Source organism: Artemia sp. Qi Xiang Cuo, chromosome 12 (assembly GCF_049724085.1).
Source record: "Artemia sp. Qi Xiang Cuo chromosome 12, ASM4972408v1, whole genome shotgun sequence".
Lineage (NCBI taxonomy): Eukaryota > Metazoa > Arthropoda > Branchiopoda > Anostraca > Artemiidae > Artemia > Artemia sp. Qi Xiang Cuo.
In genome coordinates, this window is record NC_142805.1 from 45,262,762 (window position 1) to 45,290,431 (window position 27,670).

At 31.4% G+C, this 27,670-nt stretch overlaps 1 protein-coding gene across 1 annotated transcript in view; it reads left to right on the forward strand.

Moving 5' to 3' along the window:
• LOC148946173 (saccharopine dehydrogenase-like oxidoreductase) overlaps positions 1-27,670 on the forward strand; it is a 61,388-nt gene that overhangs the window by 23,353 nt on the left and 10,365 nt on the right. Inside the window, exons 2-5 of the mRNA XM_089098249.1 lie at positions 12,265-12,449; positions 15,890-16,019; positions 17,884-18,061; positions 26,199-26,436. Coding sequence (XP_088954375.1) covers positions 12,265-12,449; positions 15,890-16,019; positions 17,884-18,061; positions 26,199-26,436 — 731 coding nt within the window. The remainder of the gene's footprint in view (positions 1-12,264; positions 12,450-15,889; positions 16,020-17,883; positions 18,062-26,198; positions 26,437-27,670) is intronic.

Below are 27,670 nucleotides of genomic sequence, written 5' to 3' on the forward strand. Positions count from 1 at the left end.
TTTCGTTTCACGGGTTCATTAATAGAACAACTAATGTTTTTGAAAAGGGCAATAAATTTCAAGTTCAATAACCAAATTAAAATTCCGATGGTTAAGAGTGCGTCACGGGTAATTAACGAATGAGGAATGGAATGCTATAGTTAGAATGGTTTTAAGTTGAAAATTGTACCATTTGCGTAAAAATAACTCTATTTGCGAATTTTTTTTGCGAAAAGGTATTTGCGGAACGATATTCCGTTGTTTAAGAATGCGTCACGGGTAATTAAAGAATGAGGAATGGAATGCATCAACAATACAAAGAATATGCTCAGATACGTAATAGATTTGACACCTACAAGAGACATTGGTACAAGGTATTCAGTAGCTTAATTGGCTTTACACCATTTTGCGTAAAACCTAACTCTATTTGCGAAAAAGGATACAGCATTTGTGAATTGGACTGTATGCACGATATTAATTTTTGATGGAATCATAGGGATATGAATGATCCTAATTAGTGATCAGATCGTATGAAGGTGGAGGAAAAGGGTTAAACTGATTAGCAGTTAAGGTAACCCCTCGGGGTTGTTAACTCATAGCTTATTTATTATAAATTTAGAATACCATCAATCTATGAAAATGGTTAGCAATGATAAAATGGTCTTGTGACTTGACCTAGCTTTACTTCTTCGATGTGTTCTGTATAATACACAAGTGGCGTTTGAACAGTGTTGTCAATTTAAAATAGAGTCTAACGCTATAGTATACTAAAAAGTTGATACTAAGAGAGACGTAAGTGTCAACAAAAGAATTTTAATAAAGACATTCAGAACAATCCATAGAAATCCTTAAAAATCAAGTAGTGAGGTGTATATGATTACGAACCGTCAAGGATCATAAGCACCAATGACCCTAACCACCAGGGAGCTCAACCCCCAAAGATCCCCTATCCCCAAACTCCAAGGGGGCCCCCTCCGCTCCAAATTTTCGCCCGCCCCCCTCCCATTTTTTTGAAGTTTTTTTTTAACTTTTTTTATTTTTTTTAACGTGATATATTTTTCAACTTTTTTTACATGTCTTCGAATGAGATGAAACCTACTTAAAACATTAAAACTTTACATTTAATATTTTCCAACCTCAAAATGAGAATGGTATAGATATGTTAGTCATGACCTTTACTATTAGAACATTAATGTTTGTAGTAGCTGTTTTTTTTATTGGACTAAATTTTTTTTTTACTTCGAAATTATTCAACTTTTTTTACAGGTCTTAGAATGACAGGGAACATACTTAAAACATAAAAAAATCACATTTAATGTTTTCCAAATTCAAAATGAGAATGATATAGAAATATTAGTCGTGATTTTTACTATTAGAAAACTATTGTTTGTAGTAGCACTTCTTTTTTTTATTGGACTAATTTTTTTTGGACTTCGAAATTATTCAACTTTTTTTCTTTTTTTACGTTTCTTAAAATGACATGATACACAATGCAGCTAATTTATTCAAGATAGAATTTGTATTTGAATGAATAAATTCCTTATCATCATCCTTTGTCGGTTATGTCGGATAAAATTTAGAACTTCTTTGGTATCAGAGTGAATAAATTCTTTGTCAGTGTCTTTTTGACAGATACGTTTGATAACACTGACCATATATCAGTATCATAGTGAATAAATTCTATATCAACTTTTTTGAATGATACATCAGATAACATTCACAAAATCTAAGTATCAGAGTGAATAAATTTTTTATCAACATGCTTTGTCAGATATGCTTGACAAAATTGAGAAAATCTGAGTATCAGAGTGAATAAATTCTTTATCAACGTCTTCTGACAGATACGTTTGATAACACTGACATAATTCAAGTATCGAATTGAACAAATCCTTTATTAAAATTCTTTATCGATATCATTTGTCAGATACGTCCGATAACATTGACAAAATCTATGTTTTAGAATGAATAAATTCTTTATCATCATCCGTTGTTGGATATTTCATTATGAAAAAATTGTAAGTAAGTAAGTAACAAACTCTTTCTTGAATGCACTTCCTGGATACTCAATACAGAAATTTAATTCAGGAAATTATAAAAAAATTGAACGAATTTTTTATTAACATTCTTTATCGATTGAATTCGCTTCCTGGACAGACAATACAGCAATTTCACAAAATCTAAGTATCAGAGTGATTAAATTATATATCAACATCCATTTCTCGGATGCATAGGATAAAGTTGACAAAATCTATGTGCTAATGAATAAATTTTTTCATCAACATCTTTTGTCAGATACATCGGATAAAATTGACAGAATCTAAGTATTAGAGTGAATAAATGCTTTATCAGCATCCTTTGTCGGATATCTCGGATAAAATCTAAGTATCGGAGTGATTCAATTCTATATCAACATCCCTTTCTCGGATACATCGGATAAATTGACAAAATCTAAGTGTCAAAGTGAATAAGTGTTTTTATGAACATCCCTTGTCAGATACATAGAATAAAATTGACAAAATCTAGATATCAGAGTGATTAAATTCTATAACAACATCCATTTCTCGAACACATGGGTTAAAATTGAAAAAATCTAAGTGTCAGAGTGAATAAATGTTTTTATCAACATCTTTTGTCAGATACAACGAATATAATTGACAAAATCTAAATATCAGAGTGAATAAATGCTTCATCACCATCCTTTTTCGGATATGTTGGATAAAATTGACAAAATCTAAGTGTCAGAGTGAATAATTTTTTTTTATCAGCATCTTTTGTCAGATACATCAAATATAATTGACAAAATCTAAGTATTAGAGTGAATAAATGCTTTATCAGCATCCTTTGGCGGATATCTCGGATAAAATCTAAGTATCAGAGTGATTAAATTCTATATCAACTTCCCTTTCTCGGATACATGGGATAAAATTGACAAATATAAATATCAGAGTGAATAATTTTTTTATCTACATCTTTTATTAGTTACAACGAATATAATTCACAAAATCAAAATCTAAGTATTATGAAAAAATTGTAAGTAAGTAAGTAGCAAACTCTTTCTTGAATTCACCTCTTGGATACACAATACAGAAATTTAATTCAATAAATTATGAAAAAAAAATTGAACATATTCTTTATTAACATTCTTTATCGATTGAATTCGCTTCCATCAACATCCTTTGTCAGATGCATCGAATAAAATTGACAAAATGTAAATACCAGAGTGAATAAATACTTTGTTTTGTCAATAAATGCTTTATCAACATCCTTTAAATGCATTATCAACATCATATGTCAGATACATCGGATAAAATTGACAAAACCTAAGTATCAGAATGAATAAATTCGTTTTCAAAGTTTTTATCGGATACATCAGATAACAGTCATAAAATTCAAGTTCTATTCATTTTGACTTCATGCGTCGTTACGTTGAATTTAGGTTAGACCGGTTATAGATGGCACCACACCCGCTCAGACACACATTCATAGTGAGAGAGATATGCAAAAAGTTAGGTTAATTCAGGTTCACTTAGAGTGGCGCCACCTAAGTGAACCTTATTTAACCTAACTTTTTGTATATCTCTCTCACTATGAATGTGTGTCTGTTGATAAAGCATTTATTCACTCCGATACTTAGATTTTGTCAATTTTATTCCATATATCCGAGAAAGGGATATTGATATAGAATTTAATCACTCTGATAGTTAGATTTTGTCAATTTTATCCGACATATCTGACAAATGATTTTGATAAAGCATTTTTTCAATCCGATACTTAGATTTTGTCAATTTTATCCGATTTATCTGACTGAGGATGTTGATAAAAAAAATTTATTAATTCTAACACTTATATTTTGTCAGTTTTTTCGAATGCATTCGAGAAAGGGATGTATATATAAAATTTAATCAATATGATACTTCGATTTTGTCAATTTTATCCGATATATCTGATAAAGGATGTTGATAATGCATTTAAAGGATGTTGATAAAGCATTTATTCACGCTGATGCTTAGATTTTGTCAATTTTATCCCATGTATCCGAGAAAGGGATGTTGATATGGAATTTAATCACTCTGATAATTAGATTTTGTCAATTTTATCTTACATATCCGACAAAGGATGTTGATAATGAATTTATTCACTCTGGTATTTAGATTATGTCAATTTTATCCCATTTATCCGAGAAAGGGAAATTGATAAAGCATTTATTCAATCTGATACTTAGATATTGTCAATTTTATCCGACATACCCGACAAAGGATGTTGATAATGAATTTATTCATTCTGGTACTTAGATTTTGTCAATTTTATCCGATATATTCGACAAATGATGTTGATAAAGCATTTATTCAATCTGATACTTAGATTTTGTCAATTTTATACGATGTATCTGACAGAGGATGTTGATTAAAAAATAAATATTCACTCTTACACTTATATTTTTTAAATTTTATCTGAGATATCTGACAAAGGATATTAATAATGAATTTATTCACTCTGACACTTATATTTTGTCAATTTTATCCAACATATCTGACAAAGGATGCTGATAAAGCATTTATTATCTTTGATATTTAGATTTTGTCAAATATATTCGTTGTAAGTGATAAAAGATGTTGATAGAAAAAAAAATATTCACTCTGATACTTAGATTTTGTCAATTTTATCCTATGTATCCGAGAAAGGGATGTTGATATAGAATTTTATCACTCTGATGCTTAGATTTTATCCGAGATATCCGACAAAGGATACTGATAAAGCATTTATTCACTCTGATACTTAGATTTAGTCAATTATATTTTTGATGTATCTGACAAAAGATGTTGATAAAAAAAAAATTATTCACTCTGACACTTAGATTTTGGCAATTTTATCCAACATATCCGACATAGGATGCTGATAAAGCATTTATTCACTCTGATATTTAGATTTTGTCAATTATATTCGTTGTATCTGACAAAAGATGTTGATAAAAAATATATTCACTCTGACACTTAGCTTTTGTCAATTTTACCCATGTATTCGAGAAATGGATGTTGATATAGAATTTAATCAATCTGATACATGAATTTTGTGAATTTTATCCGATATTCCCGACAAATGACGTTGATAATGCATTTAACGGATGTTGATAAAGCATTTATTCACTCTGATACTTAGATTTTGTCAATTTTACCCCATGTATCCGAGAAAGGGATGTTGATATGGAATTTAATCCCTCTCATACTTAGATTTTAATCACTCTAGTACTTCGATTTTGTAAATTTTATCCGACATATCCGATAAAGGATGTTGATAAAGCATGTATTCACTCTGATATTTAGATTTTGTCAATTTTATTCGATGTATCTGACAAAGGATGTTGATGGAAGTGAATTCAATCGATAAAGAATGTTAATAAAGAATTTGTTCAATTTTTTTTCATAATTTCCTGAATTAAATTTCTGTATTGTGTATCCAAGGGGTGAATTGAAGAAAGATTTTGTTACTTACTTACTTACAATTTTTTCATAATACTCAAATTTAGATTTCGTAAATTATGTTTGTTGTATGTGACAGAATATGTTGATGAAAAAATAATATTAACTCTGATAGTTAGATTTTGTGAATTTTATCCAAAGTTTTTATGAAAGGGGAGTTGATATATAGTTTCATCACTCGGGTATTTGGTTTTTATCCGAAATAAGTATCAAAGGAAGCGGATAAAGCATTTAATCACTCTGATACTTAGATTTTGTCAATTATATTTGATGTATCTAACCAAAGATGATGATAGAAAAAATTTATTCACTCTGACACTTAGATTTTGGCAATTTTATCCAACATATTCGACAAAGGATGCTGATAAAGCATTTATTCACTCTGATATTTAGATTTTGTCAATTATATTCGTTGTATCTGACAAAAGATGTTGATAAAGAAAAATTGAGTCACTCTGACACTTAGCTTTTGTCAATTTTAACCCATGTATTCGAGAAATGGATGTTGATATAGAATTTAATCAATCTGATACATGAATTTTGTGAATTTTATCCGATATTCCCGACAAATGATGTTCATAAAAAAAACTTGTTCACTCTGACACTTAAATTTTGTCAATTTATCTGATGTATTCGAGAAAAGGATGTTGATATAGAATTTAATCACTCCGATACTTAGATTTTATCCGAGATATCCGACAAAGGATGCTGATAAAGCATTTGTTCACTGTAATACTTAGATTATGTCAATTTTATCCGATGTATCTTACAAAAGATGTTGATAAAAAAAAGTTTATTCACTCTAACACATAGATTTTGTCAATTTTATCCTATGTATCCGAGAAATGGATGTTGATATAGAATTTAATCACTCTGATACTTAGATTTTGTTTAATTGTTGTATTGTCTGTCCAGGAAGTGAATTCAATCGATAAAGAACGTTAATAAAGAATTTGTTCAATTGTTTTTCATAATTTCCTGAACTAAATTTCTGTATTGTGTATCCAAGAAGTGAATTCAAGAAAGAGTTTGTTACTTACTTACGTACAATTTTTTCATAATGACATATCCAACAACGGAGGATGATAAAGAATTTATTCATTCTAATACATAGATTTTTTTAATGTTATCCGACGTATCTGACAAATGATATCGATAAAGAATTTTAATAAATAATTTGTTCAATTCGATACTTGAATTATGTCATTGTTATCAAACGTATTTGTCAAAAGACATTGATAAAGAATTTATTCACTATGATACTTAGATTTTCTCAATTTTATCCGACGTAACCGACAAAGGAAGATGATAAGGAATTTATTCATTCTAATACAAATTCTATCTTGAATAAAATAGCTGTATTGTGTATCATGTCATTTTAAGATACGTAAAAAAAAGAAAAAAAAGTTGAATAATTTCGAGTCCAAAAAAAAATTTAGTCCAATAAAAAAAAAGAAGTGCTACTACAAACAATATTTTTCTAATAGAAAAAATCACGACTAATATTTCTATATTGTTCTCATTTTGAATTTGGAAAATATTAAATGTGATTTTTTTTATGTTTTAAGTATGTTTCCTGTCATTCTAAAACCTGTAAAAAAAACGGAATAATTTCGAAGTCCCAAAAAAATTTAGTCCAATAAAAAAAAGTGCTACTACAAACATTAATCGTAAAGGTCATGACTAACATATCTATACCATTCTTATTTTACGTTTCTTAAATTTCTTAAAACCTTACAATCGTTTCATTCATAGTCACATGAAAGAACATGATATATTTTATATTTTGAACCTCATAGATATAGGACTATGGGTATTTTCTAGTTTTACATTTATAATAAAAACAAATTTGACACTATTTGTTATAGTTGGGCTTTTTGAATGTACTGGAATTGAAGACTCCTAATAAAGGGGCAAAAACTTTTGGGACTAGGTATATCTTATATTTAATTAAACCTTGAACTCTTTTTATACATAGTCAATTAAAAGAACAAGAAATGTATTCCATTTTTAACCTCATACATATAGTACTATTGAAAATTAAGAGTTTCATATTTATAATGAAATCAAATGATTTTATTTGCACTAAAAGAGATCTTTGTGAATGTAGCGAATGTACTGGAATTACAGACTCCTAATAAGGGGACAAAAACTCTTGGTTCTAGGCGTTTCTTAAACTTTCTTAAAAATATATAATCGTTTCATTCATAGTCACTTAAAATAACAAGAAATGTATACCATTTTGAACCTCATACATTTAGGACTATGGAAATTTACGAGTTTCATATTTAAAATGCAATCAAATGATTTCATATGCGTTAAAGGAGATCTTTGTGAATGTACTGGAATTGAAGACTCCTAATAAAGGTACAAAAACTATTGGTTCTAGGCTTTTCTTAAACTTGCTTAAAATTATATAATAATTTGATTCACAGTCACTTAAATTGCAAGAAATATAAACCATTTTGAAGTTTATACATTTAGGACTATGAAAATTTATGACTTTCATACTTAAAATTCAATCCAATTATTTTAATTACCCTAAAAGGGAGCTATTTCAATGTATTAGAATAACAGACTCCTAAAAAGGGTGTAAAACATTTTGGTTCTAGGCGCCTCTTATACTTACTTAAAAATTTATAATCGTTTGATTCATAGTCACTTAAAATAACAAGAAATGTATACCATTTTGAACGTCATACATTTAAGACTATGAAAACTTATGACTTTCATATACAAAATGCAATCAAATGATTTCTTATGCACTAAAGGAGATCTTTGTGAATGTACTGGAATTACAGACTCCTAAAAAGGGGACAAAAACTTTTGGTTCTAGGCGTTTCTTAAACTTGCTTAAAATTATATAATAATTTGATTCACAGTCACTTAAAATTGCAAGAAATATAAACCATTTTGAAGTTTATACATTTAGGACTATGAAAATTTATGACTTTCATATTTAAAATGCAATCAAATGATTTTATTTGCCCTAAAGGAGAGCTTTTTCAATGTATTAGAATAACAGACTCCTAAGAAGGGGGCAAAAACTTTTGGTTCTAGGCGTTTCTTAAACTTTCTTAAAACCTTATAATCGTTTTATTCATAGTCACTTAAAAGAACAAGAAATGTTTTCTATTTTGAACCTCATAGATATATGACTATGAATATTTACGAGTTTTATATTTATAATGCAATCAAATGATTTCATATGCGCTAAAGGAGATCTTTGTGAATATACTGGAATTGAAGACTCTAACTAAAGGTGCTAAAATCTTGTGACTAGGCATTTCTTAAATTTCTTACAACTATATAATCATTTCATTCATAGTCACTTAAAATAACAAGAAATGTATACTATTTTGAAACTCATAGATATAGGACTGAAAATTTAAGACTTTTATATTTAAAATGCAACCAAATTATTTAATATGCACTAAAGGAGAGCTTTTGAATATACTGGAATTAAAGACTCTTAATAAGGGCGCTAAAACTTTTGGTTCTAGGCGTTTCTTAAATTTTCTTAAAAATATATAATCGTTTTCATTCATAGTCACTTAAAATAACAAGAAATGTATACCATTTTGAACCTCATACATTTAGGACTATGAGAATTTTCTACTTTCATATTTAAAATGCAATCAAATTATTTCATATGCACTAAAAGTGGTTTTTTTGAATGTACTGGAATTGCAGACTCCTAAAAAGGGGCAAAAACTTTTGGTTCTAGGCGTCTCTTAAACTTTCTTAAAAATATATAATCTTTTCATTCATAGTCACTTAAAATTGGAAGAAATGTATACCATTTTGAAGTTTGTACATTTAGGACTATGAAAACTTATGAGTTTCATATTTAAAATGCAATCAAATGATTTTATTTGCGCTAAAGGAGATCTTTGTGAATGTATTGGAATAAAAGACTCCTAATAAGGGTGCAAAACTTTTGGTTCTAGGCGTTTCTTAAACTTTCTTTAAAATATATAATAATTTGATTCATAGTCACTTAAATTAACAAGAAATGTAAACCATTTTGAAGTTCGTACATTTAGGACTATGAAAATTTACGACTTTCATATTTAAAATGCAATCAAATGATTTAATATGCACTAAAGGAGAGCTTTTGAATGTACTGGAATTAAAGACTCCTAATAAGGGCGCAAAAACTTTTGGTTCTAGGCGTTTCTTAAACTTTCTTAAAAATATATAATCGTTTTATTCGTAGTCACTTAAAATAACAAGAAATATATACTATTTTGAACCTCATACATTTAGGACTATGAATATTTACGACTTTCACGTTTAAAATAAAATCAAATTATTCAATTTGCATTAAAAGAGAGCATTTTGAATGTACTGGAATTGAAGACTCCTAAAAAGGGGACAAAACCTCTTGGTACTAGGTTTTTCTTATAATTTCTTAAAAACTTGCAATCTTTTTATTCATAGTCACTTAAAAGAACATGATATGTATAACATTTTGAACCTCATACATTTAGGACTAGGAGTATTTTCTACTTTTATATTTAAAATGCAAACAAATTATTTAATATTCACTAAAAGTGGTATTTGTGAATGTACTGGAATTAAAGACTCCTAAAAAGGGTGCAGAATCTTGTGACTAGGTATTTCTTACATTGCTTTCAAACATGCAATCGTTTCATTCACAGTCAATTGAATGAACATGATATATTATCCATATTTAACCTTATAGATATAGGACTATGGGAATTTATTAGTTTCCCACTTAAAATTCAGTCCAATGATTTCATTTGCACTAAAGGAGATCTATGTGAATGTACTGGAATTACAGACTCCTAAAAAGGGGACAAATCTTTTTGGTTCTAGGCGTTTCTTATACTTGCTTAAAAATATATAATAATTTCATTCATAGTCACTTAAAATTGCAAGTAATGTAAACCATTTTGAACCTGATACAATTAGGACTATCAAAATTTATAACTTGGATATTTAAAATGCAATCAAATGATTTCATATGCGCTAAAGGTGGTCTTTGTGAATGTACTGGAATTAAAGACTCCTAATAAGGGTGCAAAAACTCTTGGTACTAGGTGTTTCTTAAACTTTCTTATGTATTAGAATTAAAGACTCCTAAAAAGGGGGCAAAAAGTCTTGGTTTTAGGCGTTTCTTAAATTTTCCTAAAAATATGTAATCGTTTCATTCATAGTCACTTAAAATAACAAAAAATGTATACCATTTTGATCCTGATACATTTAGGACTATGAAAATTTATAACTTAGATATTTAAAATGCAATCAAATTATTTCATATTCACTAAAAGAGATATTTGTGACTGTACTTTAATTGTAGACTCCTAATAAGGGTGCTAAAATCGTTTTTCTAGGCATTTCTTAAATTTCTTAAAAAATACAATCATTTAATAAATATTCACTTAATAGAAAAAGAAATGTTTTCTATTTTGAACCTCATAGATATAGGACTATGAAAATTTACGAGTTTAATATTTATAATGCAATCAAATGATTTTATTTGCACTATAGGAGATCTTTGTGAATTTTCTTGAATTGTTGACTCCTACTTAAGGTGATAAAATATTTTTTATAGTCCTTTCTTAAAATTCTTAAAAATATACAATCATTTAATTAATTTTCACTTAAAAGAAAAAGAAATGTTTTATATTTTGATTCTCATAGATATAGTACTGAAAATTTAAGACTTTTATATTTATAATGAAATCAAATGATTTCATATGCACTAAAGGAGATCTTTGTGAATGTACTGGAATTACAGACTCCTAATAATTGGGCAAAACTTGTTGGTATAGTCGTTTCTTAAACTTACTTTAAAATATATACTCTTTTCATTATTAGTCACTTAAAATAAAAAGATATGAATAAAAAATTTAAACACAGACATTTATTACTATTAAACATAAATAGTTTTATATTTATAAGTAAATCAAATTATTTCATTTGCACTATAGTAGATCTTTGTGACTGTACTGTAATTACAGACTCCTAATAAGGGTGCAAAAATAATGTTTCTATGCAAATATTAAATTTCTTAAAAATATACAATCATTTCATACATAGTCACTTAAAAGAACAAGAATTGTTTTCTATTTTGAAACTCATAGATTTAGGACTATGGAAATTTATGACTTTCCTACTTAAAATTCAATCCAATGATTTTAAATACACTAAAGGAGATCTTTGTGAATGTATTAGAATAACAGACTCCTAAGAAGGGGGTAAAAATTATTGATTCTAGGCGTTTCTTAAACTTGCTTAAAAATATATAATAATTTGATTCACAGTCACTTAAATTGCAAGAAATATAAACCATTTTGAAGTTTATACATTTAGGACTATGAAAATTTATGACTTTCATATTTAAAATTCAATCAAATGATTTTATATACACTAAAAGAGATCTATGTGAATGTACTGGAATTACAGACTCCTAAAAAGGGGACAAATCTTTTTGGTACTAGGAGTTTCTTAAACTTTCTTAAAAACATATAATCGTTTCATTCATAGTCACTTAAAATAACAAGAAGTGTATACCATTTTGAAGTTTGTACATTTAGGACTATGAAAACTTATGACTTTATTTATCAACAAAACCGTCATTTCCATACACACTATCAATTCCCATTACTTACACGAACAGGATAGCATATGTTTTAATAGAGATTTATGCGCTAATAATGAATATTGCCCGTGTGAACCTTTATTATTTTCGTACAGGTTTGCAACTTGATGCCCATATCTTCTTCAACCAATGCCTTCTTCTTTTAAAATCTTTCTCATTGCCGTTATTTTACTTAAGGAGCTGATGCCAAATGCGGTTACATTGTTGCTGACGTTAAAAATACAGAATCTCTTGAGGATATGGCAAGACAATCCAAATTGGTCATAAATTGTGTTGGACCATACAGGTTCTATGGGGAACCAGTTGTTAGTGCTTGTGTTAAACATGCATGTCACCATATTGATATAAGTGGAGAGCCTCAGGTTAGTTTTTTTTTTTTTTTTTTTTTTTTTTTTTTTTTAGTTATCTAGTTGTTAAATATTTTTTTAGAATTCTTACTCTAGATTTCATGCTTTTTAATGTTTAGAATCTTTGATTCTTTGAAAGCCCAAAATAGACTAACTTTGTAAATATGGGAAGCACAAGCACTAAGTAAAAGCAGCTGAAGCTGTATAGCCTATTAGGCCAAGCTTCACTATATCAGTTTGGGCCTGGTGGTTTTGAACTGATCTGAAGGTATATGAAGGGGCTTTAGGGTCCCCATCCCCCATTCCTGGTAAACCAAAAATGATCAAACATTTCAAAATTTAAGAATATTGTGAAAAATGTAAGACTTTTCTGGCAAGCATATTTTTTTTTTTTTAATCTGATCCCCCCTCCTTTTGAAGATATTATGTGAGCAGTCTTGAAGATGGGAATATATTTGAATGTGTATATTTAACTTTTTTAGGGCTATATAACCGGAGAGCTATAAGGAATTTTTGCTTTTTTGTAATTTATATTAGTTGCAACAAAAGAAAATTTCCTCCAAGATTCTTTTCTTTTGTTCTTTGTTTACTATATTCTGGTCGTGCAAAACAAAACCGTTTGTGATATCTAGTTGGTCCAAAATCAAAAATTCAAGATTTAAAAGCTTTTTTAGGGAGTGTAACACAGTCCTAATTTACTCTTTCGTAAAGAAATTTAAAAAAAAGAAATCTAAATTTGTACTTTTGGGCTCTTCCTTAAAAACAAAAATATGATCAGAAACTATGGAACTAAAATTTGGACAGACAAAGGATATGTTTTCAACAAAGAATATCATCTCAGTCAGGAGATTCCTATTTATCAGATACTACAAAATCAGGTCCGTTGTTAACGATTCTAGAGATAGAACACTATAGCATTGTTCTAAAAATTGTATGTAAAAAAGGCACCAAAAACTGCATCTCTGGTGGCTATTATAAAGATGTTAGAATATATGCTTTAAGTGTTTTTCTTTCTTTTTTTCAATTTTTTTCCTGGGGGTGGGAGCCTTCTCACGTTAGGAAGAGGGCTCTCTTCTACTCCCCACTTATGAGTGGATTTTTCGAGAGTCATTTATAATATTAATTTCTGGCAACATAGACTTTTTTATTCCATACCAATTTTTTCGATTTCAGTAATATTAAACTGAAGCCAATCATATTTTTGGCAAGAAACACCTTAGCCTACAGTAAATAGATAAACTAGTGGATATTGAAGAATTTAACAGCAAAAGGTATAACTATAGTAAAATTAGACAAATAGTTGGCTCTTGGCTCCCTCCACTCACATACATTGTCCTGTTTTAGCACGTACTATGTTCAATAGGACATGAGACTGTGAAGATAACAATTTTCTTTGTTTGCCTTGATTGATGTCAATTATGCCATGCCATATGTTGAAAATTAGTGCATATCTTCTCCTATGTTTGTCATTTCTTAGGACGGTGAAACTGGCTTGCTGGGCTTGTCCATTATTCACTATGTCCAAAGCTCTTTTATAAAAAGGCACTAACTAGCCTACACCCCTCTCCTGAATAATCTGCCCACTTTTTATGAATGATATAGCCTCTTAAATATTGCTAGGTATGGGAAACCAAAATCATATATTAAACAAAAAAAGTAAGTTTTTTACTTCTCAATTTCCATTTTTGCCACTGTGAAAATAAGTTCAGATAATTGGAAGTGAAATAAAACACGAATATTGCAAAGAAAGATAAATAACAATAAGGCAGTGTTAACAATGTTAATACCACTTCTGCACATAGATTTAGCCCTGGGAAATAGAGTGATATTTGCTGAGGCAAAATTTGAAAAAAAAATTCCTGGAATTGTTATTTTTCTATTTTCTAACGAGTTTTCGTATCCTTTTCATTTTTAAAGCAGTTTTCTGTTCAGATATTTACTTTGGGAGTTAAACAATTTTGAGCTGGATTTATTCAGGTAAATTGTTAATAAAAACTTTTAATAAATTATCCTGCAATTAATTCCGATTCCAGTTTTTGAAATCAACATGTAATTCTTGAATAATTTAGGGGTAACAGAATAAGAAAGTATCTGATGTCAGTATCATCTATTAATATAAAATGTGTCAACTGGAAACTTGATTCTCAGGGAATGAATTGAGAAGAATAATTCCATTTGATGGAACTGAGTATGCTCCATTGGCCTTCCGAATCAAAGTTTCCCTCGGACGCTTATTTTATTCTGTTGTGTCCAAATTCATTCTCTTCAAAATCAAATCAATCATTTAATGTACGGAAAAGATGGACCGATACTTTTTTTTTTTTTTTTTTTTTTCTGTTCTGCCCAAATTCATTCCCTAGAGAATCAAGCCAAACATTTATTGGACGGAAAAAAACTTTCCGTTCATTAAATGTTTGTTTTGATTTTAATGGGAATGGATTTAGGCACAACAGACTAAAACAAGCATCCGAGGGAAACTTCGACTAGGAAAACTAATTGAGGAAACTTAATCCCATTAAATGGGACGATTCTCCTATAGTCATCCCCTAAGAATCAAGAGTTTTTAGTTTACATCCTCTGTTTTAAATAGATGGCGATGACTACTCGGATACTGTCTCTATCCTGTTACGTACTAATTTATCAAATATTATATGTAGATTTCAAAACTGGAATCTGATTTAAATGTGATAATAATTTATTAAATGTTTTTGTTAACAAATTACCCGAATAAATCAAGTCCAAAATTGTTTAGCTAACAAAATGAATATTTCAATCGAAAATTGAAATTGCTTTAAAATTCAAAAATATGTATTTTATTCCTTAGAAAACAATTTTTTGTTATCTACAGAATTAGATAAAAGGACTGTTTTTCAAATTCTTTAGGAGGAGGGAACAATCTTAGGGCAGGGGGGGGGTTGATTTTTGGACACATTTTTTGTCAAGCAAGACATATTTATCTTAAATCAAACTGTGACTACAAGACAGAAAAATCCAGAGTGCCTGGAATCTATTTGCCAAGAGCATTGGAGATGATTTAGCTGGTTGGCTTGAAAGTGCCGTCCGTAATATAGACAATAAGATAAAAAAAAATTAGATGATGGAGCATAAAATGTTGTCATAATTCGTTTATTTTCAAGGCTGTTTTGTAATTTTTGACTAAATCAATCGCATTTCCTTAAATATTAAACCCATAGAAAATGTTTGGAAGGGATGTAGCTTAATCTTAGGGGGAATTCTCTGTATGGAGGTATTTTGAAAACGTAATGAATTTTGTGTCCTGCAAAATATAATAGTATAATAAACAATATAGGGTTTTTGAGAAAAGTTCTCAGTGTTTGCTTGTGAATAATAATGATCAGCTTTTTGAATGGAAAAGATTTTTAGAAGTAGATTGCTCAAAACTGTTGATGTTTTCTTTATATATTTATTATTAAATAGGGTCTTCTTTATTGTAGTATCTTGAAAGAATGCAGCTTGAATATAATGCAATTGCAAAAGAAAAGGAGATTTATGTCATTGGAGCATGTGGATTTGATTCCATTCCTGCTGATATGGGTGTGGTCTATTTAAGCAAGAAATTTGAAGGTAAATAACTGATATTGTAAATGAAATTATATTACTCTAAAAAAAAGAAAAAAAACGCATAATCAACAAAAAATCCAGTAGAAAATGGTGGCAGGATAGAAGTGTACTAGTTGTACCTGAAATTTTCCTATGCTTTTTGTTTAAATTTCAAACCATGTCAGAAACACGAAAATTATTCAAAACAAAGTGATTTTTTACCCACGATAGAAGATAAAGAAGAAATTATAAAATTAAAAATGTTTTATTCAAATCTCAGTCCAATCACTAATCTTAAAAATAGGGAAAATACCTGAATAGAGTGATCTCAGAAGGCGGGATAGGGTTTGGTCAGAGAGTATCTATCATGCTTTCCTTGGTTTGCAGCAATCTTCTCGTAAGATAGATAGATATTTTATTTTATTTATGAAATATACATAACGCTATAAAATACACCTGCGCACATGCCTAAAGGAAACAGACATATTATTTTTTAAATAACTTGGTGATTTCATGGCTATAAATTAAAAAAATATGGGGACCAGTGCCGACTCTTGAAAAAAAAAGTATCATGGGCTTAATAAGTTCAAACCGTTGACCCAATTATAATGCAAGGTAAGACTGAAGGACAGTCGGATATTTGGCTCTTACACTTGAATTTTGTAACTTAGTCAAAATAATGGTTTAGAGAATTACATGCTTTTTTCACACCATAAAAATTATCAGTTACACGTTTTTAGTATCTAATGAATCCTTTAAATCTAGTGGTAGAGCTGCAACTGCTTACTCCGTTACTAAACGTGGTTAAGCTCTGATGCATTATGGTATTCCAAAGTACGGATATTTGAAATAATATTTTAGTAGTGTTGTGCAAAAATAGCCAAATTATATTTTTGTAATGTCATGATTAGGAAGTTTTCTATTTTGTATATATTTTTGGCTGTCATTTTGAGGGTTTTTTTTATTTTTATTTGGTGGTTTAAGATTTGACAAAAAAAGATTACGAAAATGGATTAGCAATGAAACTCAGACCAAATAAAATGTCTTTTCTTGTCCAAGTGTCTCTTAGACAAAAGGTTTAAGATCAGTTTATCGTTATTTTTTTTAGAGATTATAGCACAGAGACACAATTAAAACTTTTAGAAGGGAATCAAGAGATTTTTCCAAGTAAAGGATTGATGTACAAATGGGTACACTTGTCTAGCTAATCGAATTCGGTATTTTAAAAAGAATTGCTATTTCAAGAACGGACTTTGTCATATTTACATAAATTACGCCCTTTTATTTCTTAATAATAGGATATACGTGTATATTTCTGTCAACTCTTAAGATTGATGTTCCTTGCGAAACATGGAATTTTACGACATGCCCGCCGCTGTAACTTGCACCATAAGAAACAAGATACCTATATCATTTGGTTCATAAGTTTTAGATCTATTTATTCACTGAGCCAAAGCAATGTTTTTTCTTATACTTTCTCCTAGGGAACTTCTGTACGTATTTGTCAGCCTAAAAAAGAAAAATTCAATTTTTAAATGTAATCTGGGAGATGTATATAACAGAATTGTAGTAATAGTTTCGCCTTTTTCTGAAAATCAAAGCCATTAAACATGCCTAAAACTTGCAGAGATGACATGAAGCTGAAGGTCGTGACAATCGGTAATACTTGACATCCTTCAAAAGTGTTATTTTCAGGTTTACGAATTTTAGTTTTAAGGTCGGTAATACTGAATAGTTTACGTTATATGTACACCTTGTCCAAAAGTCATTTAACGAATTTTAACTTAAAGATCGATAATATTGTACTGCTAACTAAGATTCTGATAAATTTTCCTTTTGCGTTCAACTTTTGCTTTTACATTACCTAATATTTAGATTTTCTTCAAAGGGGAGTTGAATTCCGTTGAAGTGTACTTGAGTTCCCACGCACCAAAAGGATCATCATTCCACTACGCTACTTGGCAGTCAGCTATTTATGGTTTTGCTCACGCAAATGAGCTGAAGCCTCTGAGAAGGAAGTTATACCCAGAAAGGCTTCCCGAGTTTAAGCCAAAGCTGAAGACAAGGCGACTATTGATTTTGCTAATTGTTACGATAATTTTGCCAATTTTATAAATTAGCCTACTTTGAACTGTTGTAAGAATAGGATCACATGGAAATCAGATAGAGAGGGTGGGGGGGGGGTAAATACTCTCAATATTTCACATTTTTCATATAAAATTTCTGTAAATTTTTCGAGAAAGAAACGATAAATAAACTTGTGGACGCTAAACTTATGATAACGTTAAACTTGTGATAACGGTAACACGATAACGTGTGAACGATAAATTTATGAAGAAAGAGTGTAGCAACTGATAAAAGTAAAATAGAATTAAGAATCTAGATATAGTCTAGTAAGAATCTAGTATAAAAGTAAAATAGAATTAGTCTGAATTAAGAGTTATGACTTCAAGAAATTTTCCTAGAAAGGGTCTTAAATCTCTCGAATATAAATATTTTCTCTTCTTCGTTGCCGTTACAGCTTATCGAAGACCCATACTGTTTCCAATTCCCTTCTACAATCGATTCTCATGGGTACTTTGCGATAGGTAGAGTTTATAGGGTATTATGTTTCATTTGAACTAGTTTGCTACATTTACTAAATGAGCATATTTGCATGAATTTAATCTGAAAAAAAGAGGGACGAGTGGGGAAAATCGGCGAGGTAGAAAAAATTCATGAATTATATTAAAAATTATTGGAGGTTGTTGAAAAATTCCTAAAGATTAGGGCTTGGGAGCTCCCTGTGCATGCCTGAGTTATGTCATGTTATTTTTGAAGAATCTTAGTCATGTTTTTCTTTAACAAACCTCTCTATGTTTGTGGATTTAATTACACCTAATCTTATTTTAGGTACGAAAGTCAAGGTCAGGGTTTTTCTATAACATACCCCTTTAGTTAGATAAAAATAAGCTCATTAGTATTCCTCACAATACTCTTCCTTAGAAACAAGTATGTATTTGATTAGTTTTCCTGCTGCTGGAGATGATTTCGTGACCTCTCAGCTTCGATTGAGCTCCATAATTTGCACTTTACTGAAAAAAAAAATACAAATGAATGTGAATTGTCAGTTTAATATGCACATACTGATAATTAGCAGTCAAAATTTTAATATTGTTTCATTGATCATATTTATGAAAGTAAAAACATTTATGTTTTTAGACTAAAGTATAAATATTGTTCTGGCCTTGGGAAGGCATGGGGGTTTTGAGCCCTACTCTTGTTAATTTCTACTCGTTTTGAGTTAGACTCGGTTATTTATTGTTATTTATTTTCGTTTTGTGTTTCATTTATATATCGACGCTGATTTGTGGTAGTTTCACGCTTGGTAGATTATTTGATTTTAGTTTTGCTCATTTTTGGTTTAATGGAGTTCTTTACTTTTCTTTGAAAAACTTATTTTGTGGAAAAAGTTTTTTTAATTAATTTCTGTTCGTTTATATTGACTTAGTCTTTACAGGGAAAAAGAAAATAATACTTTAAATATTTTCGTTTTTTTAAGACTTTATACCATAGTTGGACCTGCTATTTGTATGCTGGAGAAAAATTTTCAGCAATTTTTAATAACATACATCCTTTAAAAATCTGGACACAAATAGTACTGTTTAATTTAGTTTCATACCTCCTCTAGTTGACCTGAAATGAAAAACTTGATACCGTTCGCAGAAAAATCTGTTTACTGTTTTTGATAGCTTGGATACACTTGTGCTATTTTGATTTGGTTAAGTTTTAAGAACAGAAATAGCCCCGAAAGTTTGAACATAATACCCTCAGTTAATCTTGGGATAGTGCTGAGATGCCTTATTAGGAGTTAGCATTATCATTATACATTTTTATTTAATCTTAAGGCAACATTTAGTTTTTAAACATAATGGGCAAATGGGAGGATGGGCGTGGGAGGGGGATTAGTTGCCCTCCAATCGATTTTGACTGTTAAAAAGGGCATCAGCCCTTTCTACTTTCAATCGAATGAGCCCTTTTCGAAGTTCCTACGACAACCTCTTCGATACGAAGTGATCCGGTCTAAAAAAAAAAAAAAAAAAAAAAAAAAAAATATATATTGTACCCATAACGATCTTTACTATAAAAATGTCAAGGCTTCTAATCACTTTCGATTATTTAAAAGGGCTCTAGGCCTTTCGATTTCCAATCGAATGAGCCCGTTTTGAGTTTCTACGACAACGTTTTCTATAAACACCTTGTATGCCCCCAGGGCATAAATTACAACCCTTACCCTAAGGGCTGTGAGGGGAGTTGTCATCCTCAAAGACCTAATTTCTAGAACTTTCAACTACGTTAAACAAAATGGTTATCTCAAAATTTTGATTGGAAGTGTTTGGGAAAATGGTGGATGTGAGAGGGGCGTTAGTTGTTCTCCAATCACTTTCAACTACTAAAAAAGGCACTAGCCCTTTAAATTTTCAATCAAATGAACCTTTTTGAAGTTTCTACGACAACTCTTTCAATAAAGACGTTATATGCCCCCAAGGCATAACTTACAACCATTGCCCTGAGGGCTTGGGGGGGGGGGAGTTGTCATCCTCAAAAACCTAATTTCAAGAATTTTCTACTACGTTGAACAAAATGGCTATCTGAAAACTTAGATTGGATTTGTCTGGGGGAATGGTGGGCGTGAGTAGGGGTTTCTTAACCTCCAATCATTTTCGACTATTAAAAAGGGTACTAGCCCTCTCAATTTCCAATTGAATGAGCCCCTTTTTTAGTTTTTACGACAACGCTATCTATAAAAAACCTTATATGCCCCCAGGGCATAACTTACAACCTTTGCCCTGGGGGCTCTGGGGGGTTTGTCATACTCAAATACATAATTTCCTGAACTCAACTACGTTGAGTAAAATGGGTGCCTCTAAACTTTGATTGAATGTGTTTGGGGAAATAGTGGGCGTGAGAGAGGGGTTAATTACTCTCCACTCACTTTCGACTATTAAAAAAGACACTAGCCCTTTCAATTTCCAACCAAATGAGCCCTTTTTGAAATTTCTACAACAACTTTCTATATAAACCTTATATGCCCCAGGGCATAACTCACAACCCTTGCACTGAGGGCTCTGAGGGGTTATCATCCTAAAATACCTAATTTCCAGAACTTTCAACTACGTTGAACAAAATAGATATCTCAAAATGTTGATTGGATGGGTTTGGGGAAATGGTGGGCTTGAGAGAGGGGTTACTTGCCCTTCAATCACTTTCGACTATTAAAAGGGCACTAGCCCTTTCAATTTCCAGTTGAATAAGTCCTTTTTGAAGTTCCTACAACATCGCTTCCTATACAAACTTTATATGCCCCCAGGGCATAACTTACAACGCTTGCCCTGAGGGCTGTGGGGGGAGGGGGTTGTCATCCTTAAAGACCTAATTTCCAAAACTTTCGACTACGTTCAATTAAATGGCTATCTAAAAATTTCGATTGGATGTGTTTGGGAAAAGGTGGGCGTGAGAGGGGGGTTAGTTTCCCTCAAATCACTTTCGACTATTAAAAAGGGCACTAGCCCTTTGAATTTCCAATCGAATGAGTCCTTTTCAAGTTTCTACGACAAAGATTTCAATAAAACCTTATATGCCCCTAGGGCATAACTTATAACCCTTGAACCCTTGCCCCAAAGACTGTGGGGGGAGTGTCCTGCTCAAAGGTATAATTTCCAGAACTTTCAATTGCTTTGGACAAAATGGCTATTTAAAAATTTTGTTGAATGTGTTTGGGGAAATGGTGGGCGAGGATGGGGTGTTAGTTGCCTTCCAATCACTTTCGACTATTAAAAAGAGCACTAGCCATTTCAATTTCCAATCGAATGAGCCCTTTTTGAAGTTTCTTCGACAACGCTTTCTATAAAAACCTTATATGCCCCTAGGGCATAACTTAACATTGCCCTGAGGGCTGTGGGGGTTGTCATCCTCAAAGATCTAATTTCCAGAACTTTCAACTACGTTGAACAAAATGGCTATCTCAAAATTGTGATTGGATGTGTTTGGGGAAAGGATGGGGCTGGGAGGGGGGTTAGTTGCCCTCCAATCACTTTCGACTATTGAAAAGGGCACCAGCCCTTTGAATTTCCAATCGAATGAGCCTTTTTGAAGTTTCTGCGACAACGTTTTCTATAAAAACCTTATATGCCCTCAGGTAGACCCCGGCGCCACGCCGGTGGATGGACCTAACGCCGCCGACGAGAGGCCCGATCGACCGCCGCCGAAGTGTCGTTACGCCGCAGGCGCACCGCAACCGGCAGAAGCGGCGGCGTTCGGCTGACTTTAAGTTAATTTTGCGGCAATTCTTTATTGCGTCAACCGCAAAGTCGGAGCTTTTCTTTCTCGTGTGGTTTAGTGTTTCGATTTTCCTGATTAGAAATCAAGCAGGGCCTGCACTATCCCCAAATTTTCGGGTATTTCCCCGAAAATCTATGCGTTACCCTAAAAAAAATAGCGATTTATCACCAGTGAATTTCCCTGCCAAGTATTACTTTGCATACCATAATTCTTCACTACTCTCTTGCTCGTTAGTTTTCGTCTCTTTTGTTACTTTGCATAAAAACCAGACAGATGCAATATGCAATTGCAAATATTGCACTATACACAGTTCTTCATATGTTGACCAAAGAAGTATTTGTCTTTATGAAATGAGTTAAGATCATTTCGAATGCAGTTTCCCGATTGCTATTTGTAGTCAAGAATTTTATTTTCATGTTGAATAGAATTGCAGAACGCATTCACTACTATACAGCATCAGCCTTCAGTTAGATTTTGAAATTGATAGCCGACGGATTGTTTCTACATCTGAATTATAAGTTTGCAGAATTTTTTTTTCTTTTGCTGTTTTAGGATAAGATTTTCTTAATGTTTAATACTCGATTGTTGAACGCCTGATAGATTAAAGAAAATACAATCTTCTTTCTGAAAAAATGTTACCAACAAAAAACAACAACAAAAACCTTCTATTGAGACAAAATTTAGCTATAGACTAAGCTATGTACAAGGTTGTAGAATTAAAGATTGAAACGGAAGTTACCCCAAAAATATGATTCATAAAAAATTGTAAATTATTGCCTATTGGGGGGGGGGGGTAGGGGGCTATCGTTTTTAATTGATAATTCCTCATTCTATTATTGAAACCTGGGATGTCAAAAAGATAATTATTTTTTCATTTAAAGTGGAGACGAAAGAAAATGATATCAAATTCCCTGAGAAACCATTGAAATATTTTGATAGACCGAGGGCCACACATTGGGACTTGTTCATTGTCTTGGGTATTTTGCAATTTCTCATAGGCTACTGGCCTAATTTCGCTTTTGTGTGTTCTCCCTTTTGATTAGATTCTTTGGATCTTATTGAATGCCACGGCGAATCTATGACTCAGTTTTCCAATAATTTGAGGTAAATCTGAATGATTTCGACATTTTTGTTGTTGTATTTGTACCCCTTTACTCATACCCTCAATTTTTTTCTCAAGGAACACTAAGCTGTTTAACGTTATTTTACGTGTTTCTTTGAACCATATAGTGACCTAGTTAATTATTAAATAAATTATTTTTTTAATGTAAAGCTGAGAGGGTATCCTATCAAGGCGGAATCCAGAGGGGGGAGGAGGTATTACATTTAAATGGTAATATCTCGAAATTTTTTTATTGAAAACAGGGATGCCAGAAATTTAATTTTTTTTTAATTTAAAGAAGAGACGGCATCCTATCAAGGTGGTATCCAGAGGGGGGGGGTAGGGAGCTATCATATTTAAATGATAATACCTCGAATTCTTTTTTTTTGAAAGCAGGGATGCCAATAAGTTAATTATTTTTTTTTATTTAAAGCAGAGACGGTATCCTATCAAGATGGTATCCAGAGGGGGGGGGATTGGGAGCTATTACATTTAAGTGATAGTACATTTATTTTTATTTTATTGAAAGCAGGGATGCCAAAAAGTTGAAAAGTTGACAAAAATTAACAAAATTTTCGTGAGTTATACTTGATACAGCACTTGTATAGTTTTATCGTCCAATGGGAAAGGGACACGTGCGTCCAACCTGTTTTTTGTTATTGATGAAACGAGTTTACTTTGAAAACATTCATTCATAAGTACCAGGCAGATTCACACTAAAACGAATTGACATCCCCACCTAACGTTGCGCTCGAGTGACAATGGCGCCCTTTGTCCAGTGCCCAAGTTACATTAAAAGGCCAGGTCATACTAAAAGCTTTCAATTTGTTAGGTTCAAGGAGGAGTCTTTGACAGTCTTATGACCTCAGGGAACTAGATGTTGCAACGTTCTTACGTATCTACAGTGGTTTAAAAATTCGATCACCCCCCAAATGATGACCAAAAGTTTGCACAAATATAACAAATGTAAAATTTGGAATATTTTAACACTTTTTTCAAAGCTTTGAAGAAAATCGATAAAGGCTAAATGCCCTTAACTACGTCTAAACGATATTTTAAAAAGAAACTCTTTGGATATTCCCATGGATATGACCATACCAGAAGCTTTGAGCCTGGGTGGGGATCAAAGAGGAGTCTTTGAGCATTTTGACCCCAGGCGACTTATTGTTGCGACTTTCTTAAGTTTGGTAATTTTTGTGAGCATTTGGAAATCAAAGCTTAAACTCAATAACTGATACCAAGTCTCCTAACATTTTGCTTGGATTAACACTGACGAACTAGGAAGGAAATCTCAATATCTTCCTGGAGCTAATTCAGTCTGCATGTTATTTCATTTAATTACATCTAAAACGGATGAGCTTTTCATTTTTTGCCTAAGAAAATAGCTGGCACTTCATTTTTCTTCATACCGAATAAACCATTAAGTGTTTTTTGTAATTGAAGTGTTCTCGTGTGAAGTGTTCATCATGTATTTTTCAATTTGATGAATTTACTCCTTTTAGATGCAGTTTATAATTTAGCTGATATTAGGTATTTATGAATTTATAATTTGGAATGAATCCCCAAAAGAAAAAATGAATAATATCCAAAAGAGCAGCCAAAAGCAATAAAAAAAGCAGCAGTTCAGCCATAGCCTACATGACATATATTCTATAAAGAAGCCAAAAAAGCTTTAAAATGTATTTTTTTTTTTTAAATTGTTATTAAAAACTTGTTTTTAGTACAAGGAAGGCTTTTTGGGAATTTAAAAGATCAAAAATAAATCAATATCAAAGTCGCCCATTTCAACTGTTTTAAAGGTGACAAAACAGATATAGGCAAAGGGCATTATGAAAAAATTAAGCTTCTAAGTTCAAACTTATATTCAAAGTTTTTATTTGTTATACAGTATTTGAAGTTTTGTATGCAGTAATGCTCGATGAAAAAAAAAATACTAATTTTGATAATTATTTATGTTAAGAATACATATATAATAGATACTTCAACTATTATGCAAGGGTTCTGAAACGCCACAGCTATTTTGTTTCTACCACATTTCTACTTCTCTTGATGAATAACGGAGAAGACCAGTTTCCAGTCAGCGACTTGTGAAGTTTTGAACTCATAAATAGGCTCGAATCTATTGTAAATTCAAGCTCCCTTAAAATAAGCCATTACACAGCTCTCTATTATGACGATTAAATACCTGCGATTATGACATCATTCATCAATCTTGACCTTGAAAATACATTTTTTTCATTACAAAATGTTTTTAACCCCATCAGTTTCCTTTAAAATGAGCCATTAAACAGCTCTCTACGATTTTCCAGTGCCCTGCTATCTGAGGAAAAGAAAAAAGATGCCGTATATGCAGACTGTCGATGTTTCAACCACTATTTTATATTTTCAATCCAATAAATTTTCCGCTGGTTTAAGGCCAAAAAAACATAACTTTCCTATATAGGGGGTTCGGATAGGGTGATTCTATCAGTTAACTTCGTTTTTTGAACTGATTCTAGTTTTAGGAGTTATGACCTATTTCATTTTTTACTATGGTGCGTGATCGTCTCTTACTAGGTTGCTAGCTACTGCTGCAACCCGGATAAAGGTTATCTTACATTATTCAAGCAGGAAAAAAGAATATGGTTTACTCTGTTTTATTAAGTAATCTAGCAATTGTGACGTATCCGAAATAAGATTAAAGCCAGCCGAAGAGTTTAAAACGCTGTATGTGTTGGGTTTACTTGGAGGTTCACTAAGTGGTCATAAAGATAAATAATTTTAAGTTACGACTATTTCAGGTCTGTTATCCACTACAGCCCTCTTGTGAAGAAATATTGTTTGCCATTCCCAGGATCCGACAGATCAGTTGTAAATCGTTCGCAGCGCCACTTCTTTGAAAATAAACGACAAAGGCCAATTCAGATGTTGGCCTATGTCGCTCAAGAATCGATCCTGACTACTATTGGAACCATATTTGTAGCAGCTATTTTTGGACTTCTTGCGAGTTTTCGATTTGGAAGATCTTTGCTTGAAAAGGTAAAATATAGTCATACTAAAGACAAAAACGTGCTGGAAAAACCTTACTTTGAGTAGAAACTTAAATTGGTAACTTCTAACACAATGTCTTAATTGCTTGACTGTGGACAGTGGGACATAGAATGGCCGAAAAAAAAAAATGAGGTTTTATAGCTTGGTTTATTGCTCAGTTAATTGTGGATGCTAGAAATTTAAAAACTGGAATTTAATCGCACAAACCAATAGTTTCTGGAATTATGTGCTGTCATAAGTGCACACAACCCCTCTCCTTTAGAGGATAGGGTTATAGAAGATAGTTCTTATGGAGGAGCTTGAAGACACACAGGGAGGGGAAATATAAAAGGCTGGGTGTTCTGGAGGATCTTTTCCGCTTCTTCCTTTTCCTTTTTTACCTTTTTTCCTGTTTCCTGCTCTTTTGTTATTTGTAATATAGTTCTTTTTCAGTGAAGCGCCAATGATGCAGTTGGCTTTAGGTTTTTAGAGTTAAGAAAGAGGACAATTTTAGGGGTCTCTAACAATTTTAGAAAGAACTAATAAATTAAACTGAATATTTGATGTGTAATGATATTAATTGCTGAAAGCTCATCAATTCAAAATTTTACTGTAATTTCAATGTTTATTTTCAATATTAAGTAAAAAAGAAAAAATTTGTAATACAATTCGTTTTCAGTAAAGCGCCATGATGCAGTAGGTTTTAGACTTATACAGTGAGAGAAGGATTCCCAAACTGTTGTTTGTAGTGATTTTTGTTCGTTTCAAGCTTGATTTGCTTCCTTCTTTGAAGGAAAAAGATACATTTTAATAAAATTAAGTTGCCATAAAGCCCTGACTAATTGAAAAATAAGCCAAGACAGATAGTCTGACTGAGAGGCAAAGCTGGCATAAGCCTTTTTCAGGATTGTATAAAAATGATGTCATGTATTGGTACTAATCGTACTAGTGCTACTCATGCAAAAGCGTGATTTTCCTTGTTATTCAGGGGGGGGGGGTATAATCCTCTAGTTGGTTTTGGCAATGGCAATTTCAGCAATAAACTTTTGTTTCAGTTGGACACAATTTTTTTAGGGTTTTCAGGCTCTCTAAAGTTAAAAAATGTCCTTCTCGTAATTACAAACCAGTGTTCCCTTGGATCTGAATGGATTTTTTTTTTCAAACTAGTTTTACATGGGAAATATTTGTCACTGGACAGTTTCTTAAATTTTTTATTTTTTATTATTGTTATTTTGGCCGCTAC